This window comes from Panthera leo, chromosome A1 (assembly GCF_018350215.1).
Source record: "Panthera leo isolate Ple1 chromosome A1, P.leo_Ple1_pat1.1, whole genome shotgun sequence".
In the NCBI taxonomy this organism is placed as follows: Eukaryota; Metazoa; Chordata; class Mammalia; order Carnivora; family Felidae; genus Panthera; species Panthera leo.
Genome location: NC_056679.1, coordinates 209,018,724 through 209,032,815, shown reverse-complemented (window position 1 = coordinate 209,032,815; position 14,092 = coordinate 209,018,724). Strand labels below are relative to the sequence as shown.

At 37.8% G+C, this 14,092-nt stretch overlaps 1 protein-coding gene across 1 annotated transcript in view; it reads right to left on the bottom strand.

The window, feature by feature from the left end:
- NUP155 (nucleoporin 155) overlaps nucleotides 1-14,092 on the bottom strand; it is a 71,892-nt gene that overhangs the window by 2,581 nt on the left and 55,219 nt on the right. Inside the window, exons 24-33 of the mRNA XM_042951774.1 lie at nucleotides 13,598-13,736; nucleotides 12,522-12,657; nucleotides 10,790-10,943; nucleotides 10,457-10,561; nucleotides 9,627-9,781; nucleotides 5,930-6,059; nucleotides 4,668-4,781; nucleotides 3,822-3,942; nucleotides 2,829-2,939; nucleotides 55-191 (exon numbers count right to left, since the gene is read on the bottom strand). Of these exons, the coding sequence (XP_042807708.1) occupies nucleotides 55-191; nucleotides 2,829-2,939; nucleotides 3,822-3,942; nucleotides 4,668-4,781; nucleotides 5,930-6,059; nucleotides 9,627-9,781; nucleotides 10,457-10,561; nucleotides 10,790-10,943; nucleotides 12,522-12,657; nucleotides 13,598-13,736 (1,302 nt within the window). The remainder of the gene's footprint in view (nucleotides 1-54; nucleotides 192-2,828; nucleotides 2,940-3,821; nucleotides 3,943-4,667; nucleotides 4,782-5,929; nucleotides 6,060-9,626; nucleotides 9,782-10,456; nucleotides 10,562-10,789; nucleotides 10,944-12,521; nucleotides 12,658-13,597; nucleotides 13,737-14,092) is intronic.

Sequence of the window (14,092 nt, the reverse complement as noted above, 5' to 3'; positions counted from 1 at the left end):
ATAATTTTTTAAATTAAAAAAATATTATTTCATTTTATTTCATATTTTCCTTACCCGTGACTTGAACAAGTGATCATATACTTCCAGTAGCCTAGGTAATGGCACTCCAATTTCATTCATTGTCTGTATTACAAAACCTACATCCCAGTTCAAAGTACAAACTTGCTGTTCTAAAAACTGCACAATAAAATCTGGAGAGGGAAAAAAATCAGAAATTAGAATTGTTAACTCTCTCCCCACCCTCAGCTTATTGAGCTATAACTGCCATATTACATTGTGTAAGTTTAAGGTATACAATGTGATGTGATACACATACATATTGTGAAATGTATACTCCAGTAAGGTTAGTTAACATGTCCTTCACCTCACATAATTACTATTTTGTTGTTGTTATAGAATTGGTAATTCCTGATACTAAAAAGTAGGCCTTATTCTCATTTTTTACTACTTGTCATGTCATAAGATTGTAACAATAACACTCACATTCATATTTATGATACTTAAAATCTGAGACTGACCAATGTGAACATCCATGGGCAAGAGGAATCACCGAAAAGGCTGCCACTGAACCTGCGTCTCCTCTAGTATTTACCATACAAAAATTTTGCATAGGTAATCAAAATTCAAAAGCCCTAAACTTCTAGTTTGAAGCCCTCAGAAGTTTGTCATTGAAAGATGGACCAAAAAAAAAAAAAAAAAAAAAAGGAAAGAAAGAAAGAAAAAGGACTCTTCTACCCTAAACTTCGTTGGGCTCAAAAATTAAAAATCCAAGTCAGTGGGTGCCAGGGTGTCTTTGTCAGTTGGTTGTCTGACTCTTGGTCAGGTCACGGTCTCATGATTCACTAGTTCAAACCCTGCATTGGGCTCTGTGCTGGCAGTGTGGAGGCTTCTTGGGATTCTGTCTCCCTCTCTCTTTGCACCTCCCTTGCTCACTCTCTCTCAAATAAATAAACATTAAAAAAAAGTAAAATAAAAATAGAAATCTAAGTCAAAGCAGAAATACCTCAAAAGAAATTATGTATAACGTGGCCTTTTTAAAATTATTAAAATTGTTGGGGCGCCTGGGTGGCGCAGTTGGTTAAGCGTCCGACTTCAGCCAGGTCACGATCTCGCGGTCCGTGAGTTCGAGCCCCGCGTCAGGCTCTGGGCTGATGGCTCGGAGCCTGGAGCCTGTTTCCGATTCTGTGTCTCCCTCTCTCTCTGCCCCTCCCCCGTTCATGCTCTGTCTCTCTCTGTCCCAAAAATAAATTAAAAAAAAAAAAAAAAAAAAAAAAAAAAAAAAGTTGAAAAAAAAATTAAAAAAAAAAATTATTAAAATTGTTAAGTTTTAATTTTGTCTTTATTTTCCTCATTAATGAAATATCATGGCAGTTTCAATCTATACTTACAAGAAAAATGGCATGACTATAATGGTTTTATTTCTTGACATCTTCAGGGAAGAGGTCCTAAATCAGAGATGGTCTATAAACAAGTCTCTATCCTCATTAAAAAAAAAAAACAAACAAAAAAGGGGCACCTGGGTGGCTGAGTCAGTTAAGCATCCGACTTCAGCTTAGGTCATGATTTCACAGTCTGTGAGTTCGAGTCCCGCGTCAGGCTCTGTGCTGACCACTCAGAGCCTGGAATGTGCTTCAGATTCTGTGTCTCCCTCTCTCTCTGCCCCTCCCCTGCTCATGCTCTCTCTCTGTCTCAAAAATAAATAAAAACATTAAAAAAACAAAAAACAAAACAAAACAAAACAAAAACCCACAAAGAAAACAAACAAACAAACAAAAAACAGGGGTGCCTGGGAGGCGGAGTCAGTTGGGCGGCTGACTTCGGCTCAGGTCATGATCTCACAGCTCATGAATTTGAGCCCCGTGTTGGGGTTTGTGCTGACAGCTTGGAGCCTGGAGCCTGCTTCGGAATCTGTGTCTCCCTCTCTCTCCGCCCCTCCCCTGCTCACACTCTGTCTCTCAATCTCTCTCTGTCAAAAATAAACATTAAAACAAACAAACAAACAAAAAACAATTTAGGGGTGTCTGGGTGGCTCAGTCAGTTGAGCGTTTGACTCTTGATATCAGCTCAGGTCATGATCCCAGGATTGTGGGATCGAGCCAGACATTGGGCTCGGCACTGAGCATGAAGCCTACTTAAGATCCTCTCTCTCTCTCTCTCTGCCCCTCTCCCTGCTCGTGTGCACTCTCTCTCTAAAAACAAAAAACAAAAACAAAACCCAATTTAATGTTATGTTGTGAGCACTTTCCTGGTTCTCAACATTTTTCAAAAACACTAGGTGCTTAACATTCTACATTATGGGTGTATTTATGTTAATTTACAGTTGAAGAAAACATTATACATTGGCAAATGGCTAATAATTAAGAGTCACTACATAGATAACAATTATTGTCAGTATATTTGGATAAGAAAGGGGTTCAAAATTGCATTTTTAACACAACTATCTACTATTTTAAAGAAAAATATGTCCTCAGTATAATAGACTGCAGTTGAATTAATCACAGATTGCCCATGCAGAAAAACACCAGCCATTTTTCTTTTCTCCTTGAACTTGCATAGCGTTACCAACAATATAATCATAACAGTTTGTTAGCACTATTTCCAGATAGATATATAAACTTGGAAGGTCAAACAAAGAAAGTTTCCTATCTATTTATCAACAAATTTCTGCTATCTTTGGAAGTCTTTCTGGAGAGGCAGAAATAAACTGCTGAGCTAAACAGCAACAAAGAAACAATTCAACCCTGAAGAACATTGCATTTCCACTGCAATGAAGAAAACCATCAAAAGAAAGCAAAACACCTCTGATAGCACTTAAGGTTATTGCTTACCTAGAGGAAAGAAGCGAGGTGTGCCAGCATAAATTTTGCCAAGGAGCACAACCTTGAGACTAAGAGCATGCATTCTATCCGGGGAGCTCAACGTCACACTTTCATTCAATTCTGCAAGAAAAAGACACGCCATTAGAAACCTAAATTGTTTTTTAATGGGAAATGTTTAAATTGGCTATTTTATTCTGTTTCAAGGTACAAATGCCCTAGAAATGATTCTAATATAATGAGCAGATACTGGGGCGCCTGGGTGGCTCAGTCGGTTAAGCGGCCGACTTCGGCTCAGGTCATGATCTCACGGTCCGTGAGTTCGAGCCCCACGTCGGGCTCTGTGCTGACAGCTCGGAGCCTGGAGCCTGTTTCAGATTCTGTGTCTCCCTCTCTCTGACCCTCCCCTGTTCATGCTCTGTCTCTCCCTGTCTCAAAAAATAAATAAAACGTTAAAAAAAAAAAAAAAATGAGCAGATACTGTGTTTCTGTTAGTGTTTGAAATACTCTTGTCTTACCAGGGCGTTCGTTACAGGATTCTGGGAAAGTGTCTCAGAATCCCTTATTAAGAAGTACAACCACAGAGGCTGCTGACTGGCTCAGTCAGTTGTGAGTCTGACTCTTGACTTCGGCTCACATCATGATCTTACAGTTCTTGAGTTTGAGCCCTGTGTCAGACTCTATGCTAGCTGTGTGGAGCCTGCTTGAGATTCTCTGTCTCCCTCTCTCTCTGCCCCACCCTAGCTTGCGTGCACCTCCCTCTCTCTCAAAATAAATCAACAAACATTAAAAAAAAAAAGTACAACCACAAAAATGACACATCCTTTTCTCTGAGAGCCCTCTCCAGTATAAACTGAGGTCATTCTCTGGAGGACCACCCTTTGCCATGTCTACGTACCCTCCACTCACCCTCTACTCTAGATACAGGAGAGCCACTAGCAGCTTGCATTCCTCTACCAAGTCACTAAATAATGTATGCTAATATACCCATAAGTGAGCACTTACCTTTCTCTATGATATCTTGCCAAAGTGTCTGCACCAATATAGGGTCTGAATAACCAGCACAATGAATTATTGCAAGCTTACACTCTGCAAGTTTAAACGGGTCAGCAAATTCCCCATAAAGCTGTCAGAGAAAATGTCATCATTATACATGCAACCAGAGGTCAGCAGTCAGAAATTAACAGTGATGCACTCTTTGACAATTAAAAGTAATCAAGGATTTTATTCAAAGTTCCTAATACATGATACAAAGACATGATGACATACAGCTGTCATAACCCCCGATTAAGAATGGTGAAGACACGGTAAATACATTTAAATAGATTTCAACATCTGTGCCTTTTTCCCCCCTTGGCTGGCAGGGAGATACTGCAATGATATTTCTTTTATAATTAGTGTTGTCTAAACTAGGGTTTCCAAAATCTTGGAAATACTGACAAATCTCAGAGTGTTTCACAGTATTTGGAGAAATGTTCAAGAATAATTGAAAAAGGAATTGCTCAGAAATACAGAGTGGGAGAGGCTTGAAGATACAAGGAAACATAAATTACTTTTCCAAGACAAGAAACAAGGCCATAAAATAGATGGCAGGAATTTTAACAAAGCCCCATGTGAGGCTGATAGATTTTTGGTAGAAAATGGCCTGCAAAGAGCAAGTAAACTCTTCCTAAGAGTAAGATACCACAGCAGTGATTTGTCAGCCCAGCAACATGCTCCCAAGAATGGCTTATCTTATTTTGTGGAGATAGATTAATCTTTCCCATGAAACACAGAGTAGAACACAAAAGAAACAAGGAATCTGTAGATATTAGGTGACTGCTAGAGTAATTCAACTTGCTTTTTTATTACCTTAGTTATGTCCATTAGCTCGGAATCCAGCTGAGAAATTGCATCCTGTACTGAAGAATGATGGGAATATTGCCTTTGTAGTGTCTCTTGTATCTGAAGTTGGATCCTAGCAACCTAGTTTGGATTAAAAAAAAGCAAGTCTTATGTTCTTTATGATAAATCAACAAGTACTTGAAGGAATGATTCCTAGTATCTGAGTTTAAGTTTGTTAAAGTAAAACTAACATATACAAAACAGCATAGTGACTATAGTTAATAACACCATAGTGCATATTTGAAAGGTGTTGAATAGATCTTAAAAGCTCTTATCACAAGAAAAAAAATTGTAATTATGTATGATGATAAATGTTAACTAGACTTAATATGGTGATCATTTTGCAATATCTAAAAATACTGAATCATTACATTACACATCTGTAATATGTTAGATGTCAATTACACCTCAATAAGAAAAATGTGTAAATAAAGACCTAAGAGACCAGCAACTCTTCATCACAACATAAAAGATTTCAAAGGAAGTATACTGTGGCAGAGAGCCGATGCTACCTCTAACATTCGTTCTTCCCATGACTGTAGCCAGACAATACCTACATTATACTTCTCAACTCCTTTGCAGGGAGATACGGTATAAAATTAAGTTCTCTTCAAAGGAATGTGAGTGGAAGTAAAGTATGTCACTTCAGGGTTTAGGTCTTTAAGAGAGTGAATATGCGTCTTACATGTTTTTTGTTTTCTAACTCCCTTTGAGAGAAGAAAAAGATAAGACCATAGGAGACAATAAAGCTGTAAAATAGGGTCTTGAAATCAATCAAGTGGAAGAAAGCCAATGGCCAATCAGGAACACCCACTCTGTGGATATTTGTGAATGACGAATAAGCTTTTGTATTTGGACCATTATATACTTCTGGGTCTCTTAATTAGGGCAGTTTAACCTACTCTATTTCATATATCTACTCATTAGCTTCCAGAATAGATGGTAATTGTGATATAATGTCCTTGGTGTTGGAACAGTTGGAAAAAACCTTCAAAAATGCCACAGAGAAAAAATTTTAATTACAGTAATGTGCTGTGACCCAAGTGCTACAGACTTAAAATCTTTTAAAATATTTATATCTAAATATGAAAATAAACACATGTAGGCAGAAGAGACTAGAATAATGCTGACTGCTACTGACCTGTTATTGACTGGAAGGAAGAAGGAAAAACGGAATAAATGTGGCTACTGATCAATGCAGACAAAGCTTAAGTATCTTTAGCACTTACTTCCATTTTTTCTTCTAATTCATGAAGGAATTCACCATCTGCGGCTATTGATGAAATGGCAGTGGAACTTTTGGCACTAAGAATGGCTCGAGCAATGTACTCTAGTCGCTGCTGAAGTGAAATTTCTGTGCTGGGAGGAAAAACTCTTATTTTATTTATATGAATTCCTAAGGATCCAATATACAAATATATCAATTATGACACATTATTTTTTATACACCAAATGAACATAAAAGGCCATTTAAAACTTGAAAAAATTATTACAGGATTTCTAATAAAAGAGATCTACAATTTAAGGCATCAAATAAAGAAATACTTAAGTTTATAGCCAAAAAAGTTACATCCTATTTTAAAACTTTAATTCAGTATATTAAAACTTGGATTCTTCTAAAACTAAAATTAAGGAAAACATTCTCGATTACTCCTCACATTCTTCGCTTCTCTACCTGAATATGGCCAATCTACATGTGATCATCCACAAAACAACTAGATTGACCTCTTTTTTTTCTTTTTAATTTTTTTTTTTTTTTTTTTAACATTTATTTTTGAGACAGAGAGAGACAGAGCATGAATGGGGGAGGGTCAGAGAGAGGGAGACACAGAATCCGAAACAGGCTCCAGGATCTGAGCTGTCAGCACAGAGCCCGACGCGGGGCTCGAATTCACAGACTGCGAGATCATGACCTGAGCCGAAGTCGGCCGCTCAACCGACTGAGCCACCCAGGCGCCCCTAGATTGACCTCTTAAAAACAAACATCCGATTATGTCACATGCCTTCACCCACTCCTTCAACCTCTGCTCCTTCTACTTGCTCCCTTGTTCACTATCTCCAAGCCAATGACTTTTTTTTGTACTCTAAACACGATAAACTTGAATCGAATAGATTGCCTCTGCAGAGACCATTGCTCCATGCCTGGACCCCTTCCTCTGTTCTTTAACAGCTGCCTATCCGTGTCACTTAAGAATCAATTTTTATGACAATTTGTGAGGCCTCCTCTGACCAATCTTAACTAGAGCAGCTCCTCACTCTCGTCCTCATCCGGCAATTTCTACCATACTATCCTATTTTTATTGTATTCACAGACCCTGAACTTGCATGCACGAAATCTACCCACTGGAATGGGAGCTCCCTGGGAATAAAAATGGTGTTTATGTTTCTCACTACTCCTTGAACATACATCACTGGTGCTCTGGCTGGCTGGCTGGCAGATGTCAGAAAGCCCCAAACATGTATCCATTTCCATGGTTACCATCTTTAGTCCTTTCCAATCCCCTAACTCTATCAGATGTGGTTCTTTGACATTATAAAGTGACTTGGCATTAAAAACAAACACGCTAATTCATTTGGTTGGTGGGAACCTCTCAAAGCAACCAGTATTAAATGTAACTTTTGATATCCCCATTACTTTCAATTTGAATCAGGAAAAAACTAGCTTTTCCTTTCAGAGATCTCAAACTGTCCTTCTGTATAACTATGGCTTCCATATTTTCTCCCTCCCTGCTCCCCCCTGCAAAAAGCAAAAGGGAAAAAGAATTAAGTCCTTTCTCCCTTCTATCTTTCAAAGTACAGGTGTAGAGGACAGTTACTTCGCACTCACCATCTCTTAATGTTGCACATAAAGGACTATTTTAGGAGTCTGTTTAGTACATTTAGAACCCATTTCTGAAGGAGCTTCCCTTTCTTTCCCCTCTCATCTCTAAAAAATACATACTTGAATTAAACATATTAAAAGTGGTAACATTTCTAAATTACTTAAAATAGAACATTCTATAACTACAAATTTATTTTTTGCAGACTATATATACAAAAAGTATAGTGATAAAAAGTAACATTATAGTTGGAAAGATATTTTATTGTGGAGAGAGATGGTAAGCTGAGAGGTAAATTGTGGATGGACAGGGTATCTCACATGAGGAAGAAATTCGGTTACATTGTATTATGTATAATGAAAATATGGATAACAAGTATTCTTCAAAGTCAGAGAATTTCTTTTTTTTTTTTTTTTTTATTTTTTTTTTCAACATTTTTTATTTATTTTTGGGACAGAGAGAGACAGAGCATGAACGGGGGAGGGGCAGAGAGAGAGGGAGACACAGAATCGGAAACAGGCTCCAGGCTCCGAGCCATCAGCCCAGAGCCTGACGCGGGGCTCGAACTCACGGACCGCGAGATCGTGACCTGGCTGAAGTCGGACGCTTAACCGACTGCGCCACCCAGGCGCCCCTAAAGTCAGAGAATTTCTGAATACTTAATAACAATAAAATTATTGTTATAACAAGGAAAAAGGACAATAAATACTAATGGAAGAGCAATTAAGAACACATATATACATACTCACATTTCCTATTAGTCACATCTAGACTCTTTAAATTTATTTTACTTTATTGTATACATATTTATGTATGTATTTTTTTTTTTTTTTTTTAATGTAAGCTCTATGCCTATGGTGGGGCTTGAATTCACAACCCTGAGATCAAGAGTCACAAGCTCTACCGACTGAGCCAAACAGGCATCCCCATAAATGACCATTCTCATTAATTTGGTTTAATAACCGCTTTGCTTCAACAACATCCTCCTCCTAACTTAACTGATCTACAGTTTTTAGAAATAGCACTTGCATTATTTTGGCAAAGAAAATTCCAAATGAAAACACAGGGTCAAATTAATGATCTATCCAGATTGTATTAAATCGTATTTTGAGGGTTGTCTGGGTAGCTCACAGCTCAGTTGGTTGAGTGTCTGACTCTTGACTTCAGCTCAGGTCATGATCCCAGGGTTGTGGGATCGAGCCCCACAATGGGCTCTGTGCTCAGTGGGGAGCCTGCTTAAGATTCTCTCTCTCTCTTCCCCTCACTTGCTCTTTCTCTAAAAAAAAAAAAAATTGTTTTTTGATATGATAATCGAACTAGAAATTTCAATGCTTTCTTTAACGAGATTCTTAATAATCTTCAACATATATGCTCAAAACTTTTTCAGTAATTTAAAACAATGTGAGAGCAGAGGAAATAAGTCTAGAATTAGTAAAACATTTAAAATTGTAAAGCCTTTGAGAAGTTTTTGTCCTTTTAATTAAGAATACTAATTAACTGCTTTTAGTAGAAAAGAATCTAAAGACAAACTTTAAAGAAAAGTTTCAGGGGGTGCCTGGGTAGGTCAGTTGGTTAAGCGTCTGACTCTTGATTTCAGCTTGGGTCATGATCTCATGGTTCATGGTTCATGAGTTCGAGCCCCACATCAGGCTCTATGCAGATGGCACAGAGCCTGCTTGGGTTTCTCTGTCTCCCTCTCCCTCTGCCCCTCCCCCAACTCTCTCTCTTTCTCAAAATAAATAAGCATTAAAAAAAAAAGGATTTAGAAGACAGTTTGGATAGAGAAGGTATTGGGTATTTGGTACCTTCTATACACTATGAAAAACAAAAAGAGAAAACTGTAAACTTTCAGTCCAAGTAAAAGCATTAAAATTCTACATGCATATAACCTGAATGAGGTTTTCTTTCTTTCTTTTCTTTTCTTTTTTTTTTTTTTTTTTTAAGTAGACTCCATGTCCAACATGGGGCTAAAACTCACAACCCTGAGGTTGAGTTATAAGTTCTACCAACTGAGCCAGCCAGGTGCTATTTATTTTCTGAAATCTGGATGTAACTAGATCTAGGTTAGTTATCAATCATTCTTCACAGTGAGAATATTATACCATACCTATGCATGTCAGCCAATTTGGACAGTACACGAGCAGCATTACTAAAGCTTCTGTTCTTTTCATAATATCTCCACAGTAAATCCATATAACGAACTTTGTTTTGATCAACTTTGGCCATTCGGACTAGATGTGGCTCCAGAAATGGAGAAGCAATCTGCAAATCATACAGTTACTCAGAAACATTTTCTAACTATTTACTTGCTCTTTATGTAGTAACTATAACATTTTAAGACTACAGGTGTGCCGTGTTTCATGAATACATTAGCAAAATTATAATCCAACAGAGGACAGTTTTTCTCATTATATATGTTATGACTTTTGTTTTATCAGAGTTAAGGAGCTATGATACTTAAATGAAGCTGATTAAAATAATTACAATCCAATTATAAATCTTAATAAACTTTGAAAACAGAGCTACAGATTCCTAGACTCTTAGCTCAAAGACATCCTTGCCATTATCAAATGTCATACATTTATTTTACAGACTGAAGAACACTGAGACTTAGGATAGTAAAAAGACATGTGTGAGGTCACATGCTGAATTAACACACAGGTAACACCAAGTTTAGGTCTCCTAATTCACAATCCAGTGATTTCCACCCCACTATATAAACAACCCATATCAGCCTTAAAATAATGAGAAAATTAGAGCAATAACTTATTTTGCCCACTAGGAAAAGATTATTACGTTACCTGGCTTTACTCTAACACCTAATGGTAGGTTCAAGATAAGAAAATGAATTTCCTGTAAATATATATATGCTTAATCCATTATGTTATGCTACTTGAAAATACAAATTAACAATATTAGAATAAAAGTATTTTTTACCTGCAATAGCTTATCTGCAAGATCAGCTTGTATTAGCCAATTATAAAGGGCGATACTAAAGAGCTCATCTTTGGATCGTTGAGACAGTTTAAGCATTTGTTCAAACTAAAATAAAAAAAAAAGTAAAAATTACCAGTTAAAGGCTGTTGCTGAACATCATGACCATCAACCTTATAAAATCCTGAAATCGAGAATCATTAAATGCTAAGTTCTCAGAGCTACTACCTCTCCCAAGAGGAGCTGTCACCACTACTAAACAATGTAATTTCAGAATAAACAATGAACGGAACTAAACAATGTAATTTCAGAATAAAAATATGCTATGTCTCTTACATGATGTCCTGCTTCTTCATTACTCAGCATATTGGGGTCAGATGACAGTACTGGAGGCCCAGGTTTTTTGGGTACACTGGGAGACTGAGGAGCAGCCTTACTTTGATTTACCAGTTCTTGAAGCGTGTCTGTAATACACTTGTAACTGTTTAATCTGAAAAAGAATGGAAAAGGAGCAACTGCATTATTTAATGAGACAGCAAATGACTTATCTAATTTAAATACACAGAAGAATTTGAAGACTATTTTGGGAAACAGATGTATGTACACACATATATTTGGATAAAATGATACAAATTGTATACTTTTTCTAGGTTTTAGAAACATCTGGTTAACCAAAAAAGACTGAAGTCATAAAAATGAATGTATCAATAAAATCACATTTTAGATAGGTTATATATTTTCTTTGTGGACACACATTTTTTAACAGTCATTACTAATTTGTGAACATTTAAAAATCATCCCTTAAAATAAAATACGCATCTTCACCCAGAACCAGAAATTAGGCAGGGGAAGAGATGGTTCCAAATAAGTTAGCTCATTCATTCATTATTTGTTTAAGAGCGTGAGCACACATGAGTTGGGGAGAGGGGCAGAGGGAGGCAGTGAGGGGGGGGGGGTGGGGAGAGAGAGGAAGGGACAGAGAGAGAGAAAGAGAAAGAGAGAAAGAGAGAGAAAGAGAAGAAAAGGAATCTCAGGCAGGCTCCACGCTCAGCTTGGAGCTCGATCCCACAACCCTGGGATCATGACCTGAGCCAAAACCAAGAGACTCAACTGACTGAGCCACCCAGGTGCCCCAAGTTATTTCACTTAAAATTGACATTAATAAAGTGTTATAGAAACTAGAGAGGCAAGTCCTTAAGAATATTCACCAGACTAAAACTTCTAAACTACGAATTATCCTAATTCAGTTTAAAAAACAAGACTTTTTTTTTTTTTTTTTAACGTTTATTTATTTTTGAGACAGAGAGACAGAGCATGAACGGGGGAGGGTCAGAGAGAGGGAGACACAAAATCTGAAACAGGCTCCAGGCTCTGAGCTGTGAGCACAGAGCCCAACGCGGGGCTTGAACTCACGGACCGCGAGATCATGACCTGAGCCGAAGTCGGCTGCTTAACCGACTGAGCCACCCAGGCGCCCCACAAGACATTTTTTTAAAAAAGTTTATTTTTGGGGCGCCTGGGTGGCGCAGTCGGTTAAGCGTCCGACTTCAGCCAGGTCACGATCTCGCGGTCCGTGAGTTCGAGCCCCGCGTCAGGCTCTGGGCTGATGGCTCGGAGCCTGGAGCCTGTTTCCGATTCTGTGTCTCCCTCTCTCTCTGCCCCTCCCCCGTTCATGCTCTGTCTCTCTCTGTCCCAAAAATAAATAAAAAACGTTGAAAAAAAAAAAATTAAAAAAAAAAAAAAAGTTTATTTTTGAGAGTGAGAGCCCACATGCGTGCACATGGGGGAGGGGCAGAGAGAGAGAATCTCAAGCAGGCTCCACACTGTCAGCGCAGAGCCCAACTTGGGGCGTGAACCCACAAACTGTGAGATCATGACCTGAACCAAAGTCAGATGCTTAACCAACTGAGCCACCCAGGAGCCCCTAAAACAAGACATTTTTAAATGAAAGCAAAATCCAACTTTATAAGTGTACTTAAAATATTATTTCCTAATACAGTACTATCAATCAAACTTTACACCAAGAAAAGTCTGTAAGTCAACAATCTGCTAAGGTGATGAAACTTGCCTTTCTTGGAAAGCCTGCAGGCCCACAAGGTCTTCTTCTGGTTCTCCATGTTTATAGAAATGAAGTCCAAGACCCTGAGGATCTTTTTTTTCTGCAGCAGTAAGAGAGAGCTCCACCACACCCTCATAAAAACGGACTAATGAGAAAGGAAAAGGACCAAGTTAAGGGTTATTACTAGGCTGGATGTGTTTTCCCTTAGCTGGTTTATAAAAATACTGATCAAGGCTATTATTTCTCTACTGTACACTGGTCACCTGATGACAGTATCATATAAGATATGTCTGGTGAATCTACCAAAGAACAAGGTATCAATATGCCTAAAATGCAGCTATTAAATATATCTTCTTCATTGGAAAAACATTTTCATAGTTAGAATAAAAGGGAAGGTTTCAGTTCCTGGATGGAAAAAAAAAATCTCAGAGTTCAAAACAATATCTGTGCTAACAGTTATTACTTTTACATGTTAGATTTGATTTAAAGTAATTTTATTTTATTTTTAAAAGATTATTTACTTATTCTGAGAGAGAGAGAATGCCCTCACGTCACAGGGAAGGGACAGAGAGAGAGAGAGGGAGAGAGAGAACTCCTAGCAGGCTCCGTGCTGTCAGCATGGATTCCCAACTCGGGGCTCGGATCTCACTAAACGTGAGATCATGACCTGAGCTGAAATCAAGAGCTGGACATTTCACCAACTGAGCCACCCAGGTGCCCCTAAAATAATTTTAAAGCAAGCAGACAGGTACTGTTTTAAAAATTAGTCAGAAGAATTTAAAGCATCCAAAAAATAAATGTAACCCAGGAAGCTATCTAATACAGACAGTAGTTTAACTGGACAAGGACTGAAACTCCAGTGTGGGAAAGTTATGTTTCAAGATATAAAAAGAGCACAATAGATTTTGCAGAGGCTAGTACAGTCATCAAATACTAAAACACAAGGCATGAATTTCCTGTGTGGTATCACTTGGGCAACTGAAGTTGAAGGAGGATTTGCTTTTGGGAAGAAGCTCTTCATCAGTAACTTGTTCCGTCATTTGTCCCCCGAGTAAGGAACAAGGTATGAACATTTTGTTTCTCACCTTGTCTATACTGAGCACAAACATTGGAAAGGTCCACTTGATTGCTGATTTTTTGATATTCCTTTAAGGATTCCCTTAACATTCTTTCCTTTTCAATCTTATTTTGAACTTGTCGGGAACGCTGCAGAAGTTCATTTGCCTAGAATTAGAGATGACAAGAACTTAAGATATAAAATTCAGCACACAGATGATGCTATCAACACAAGTTTTGATCTGTGTCTCAATACAAATCTCACGAAAAAATAAAAACTCTACAAACTTACTTCTTCTTAATTTTAGGCAGAAAAATTTTTGACCAAAAAATCCTAGCTATTCTTAATTCCTCTCACAAATATTTAAATCAAGATAGCTTTTGACTGGTAAATCTCTTGCCTAGTCAATACATTATTGGTCAGCAGGCAGTCCATTGTGATACTGATTTTTTAAATTATTTTCACCTGTAGGAAAGGATCAATAAAAATTGCCCAATTAACTCTAATTCATTACAGACTTAAA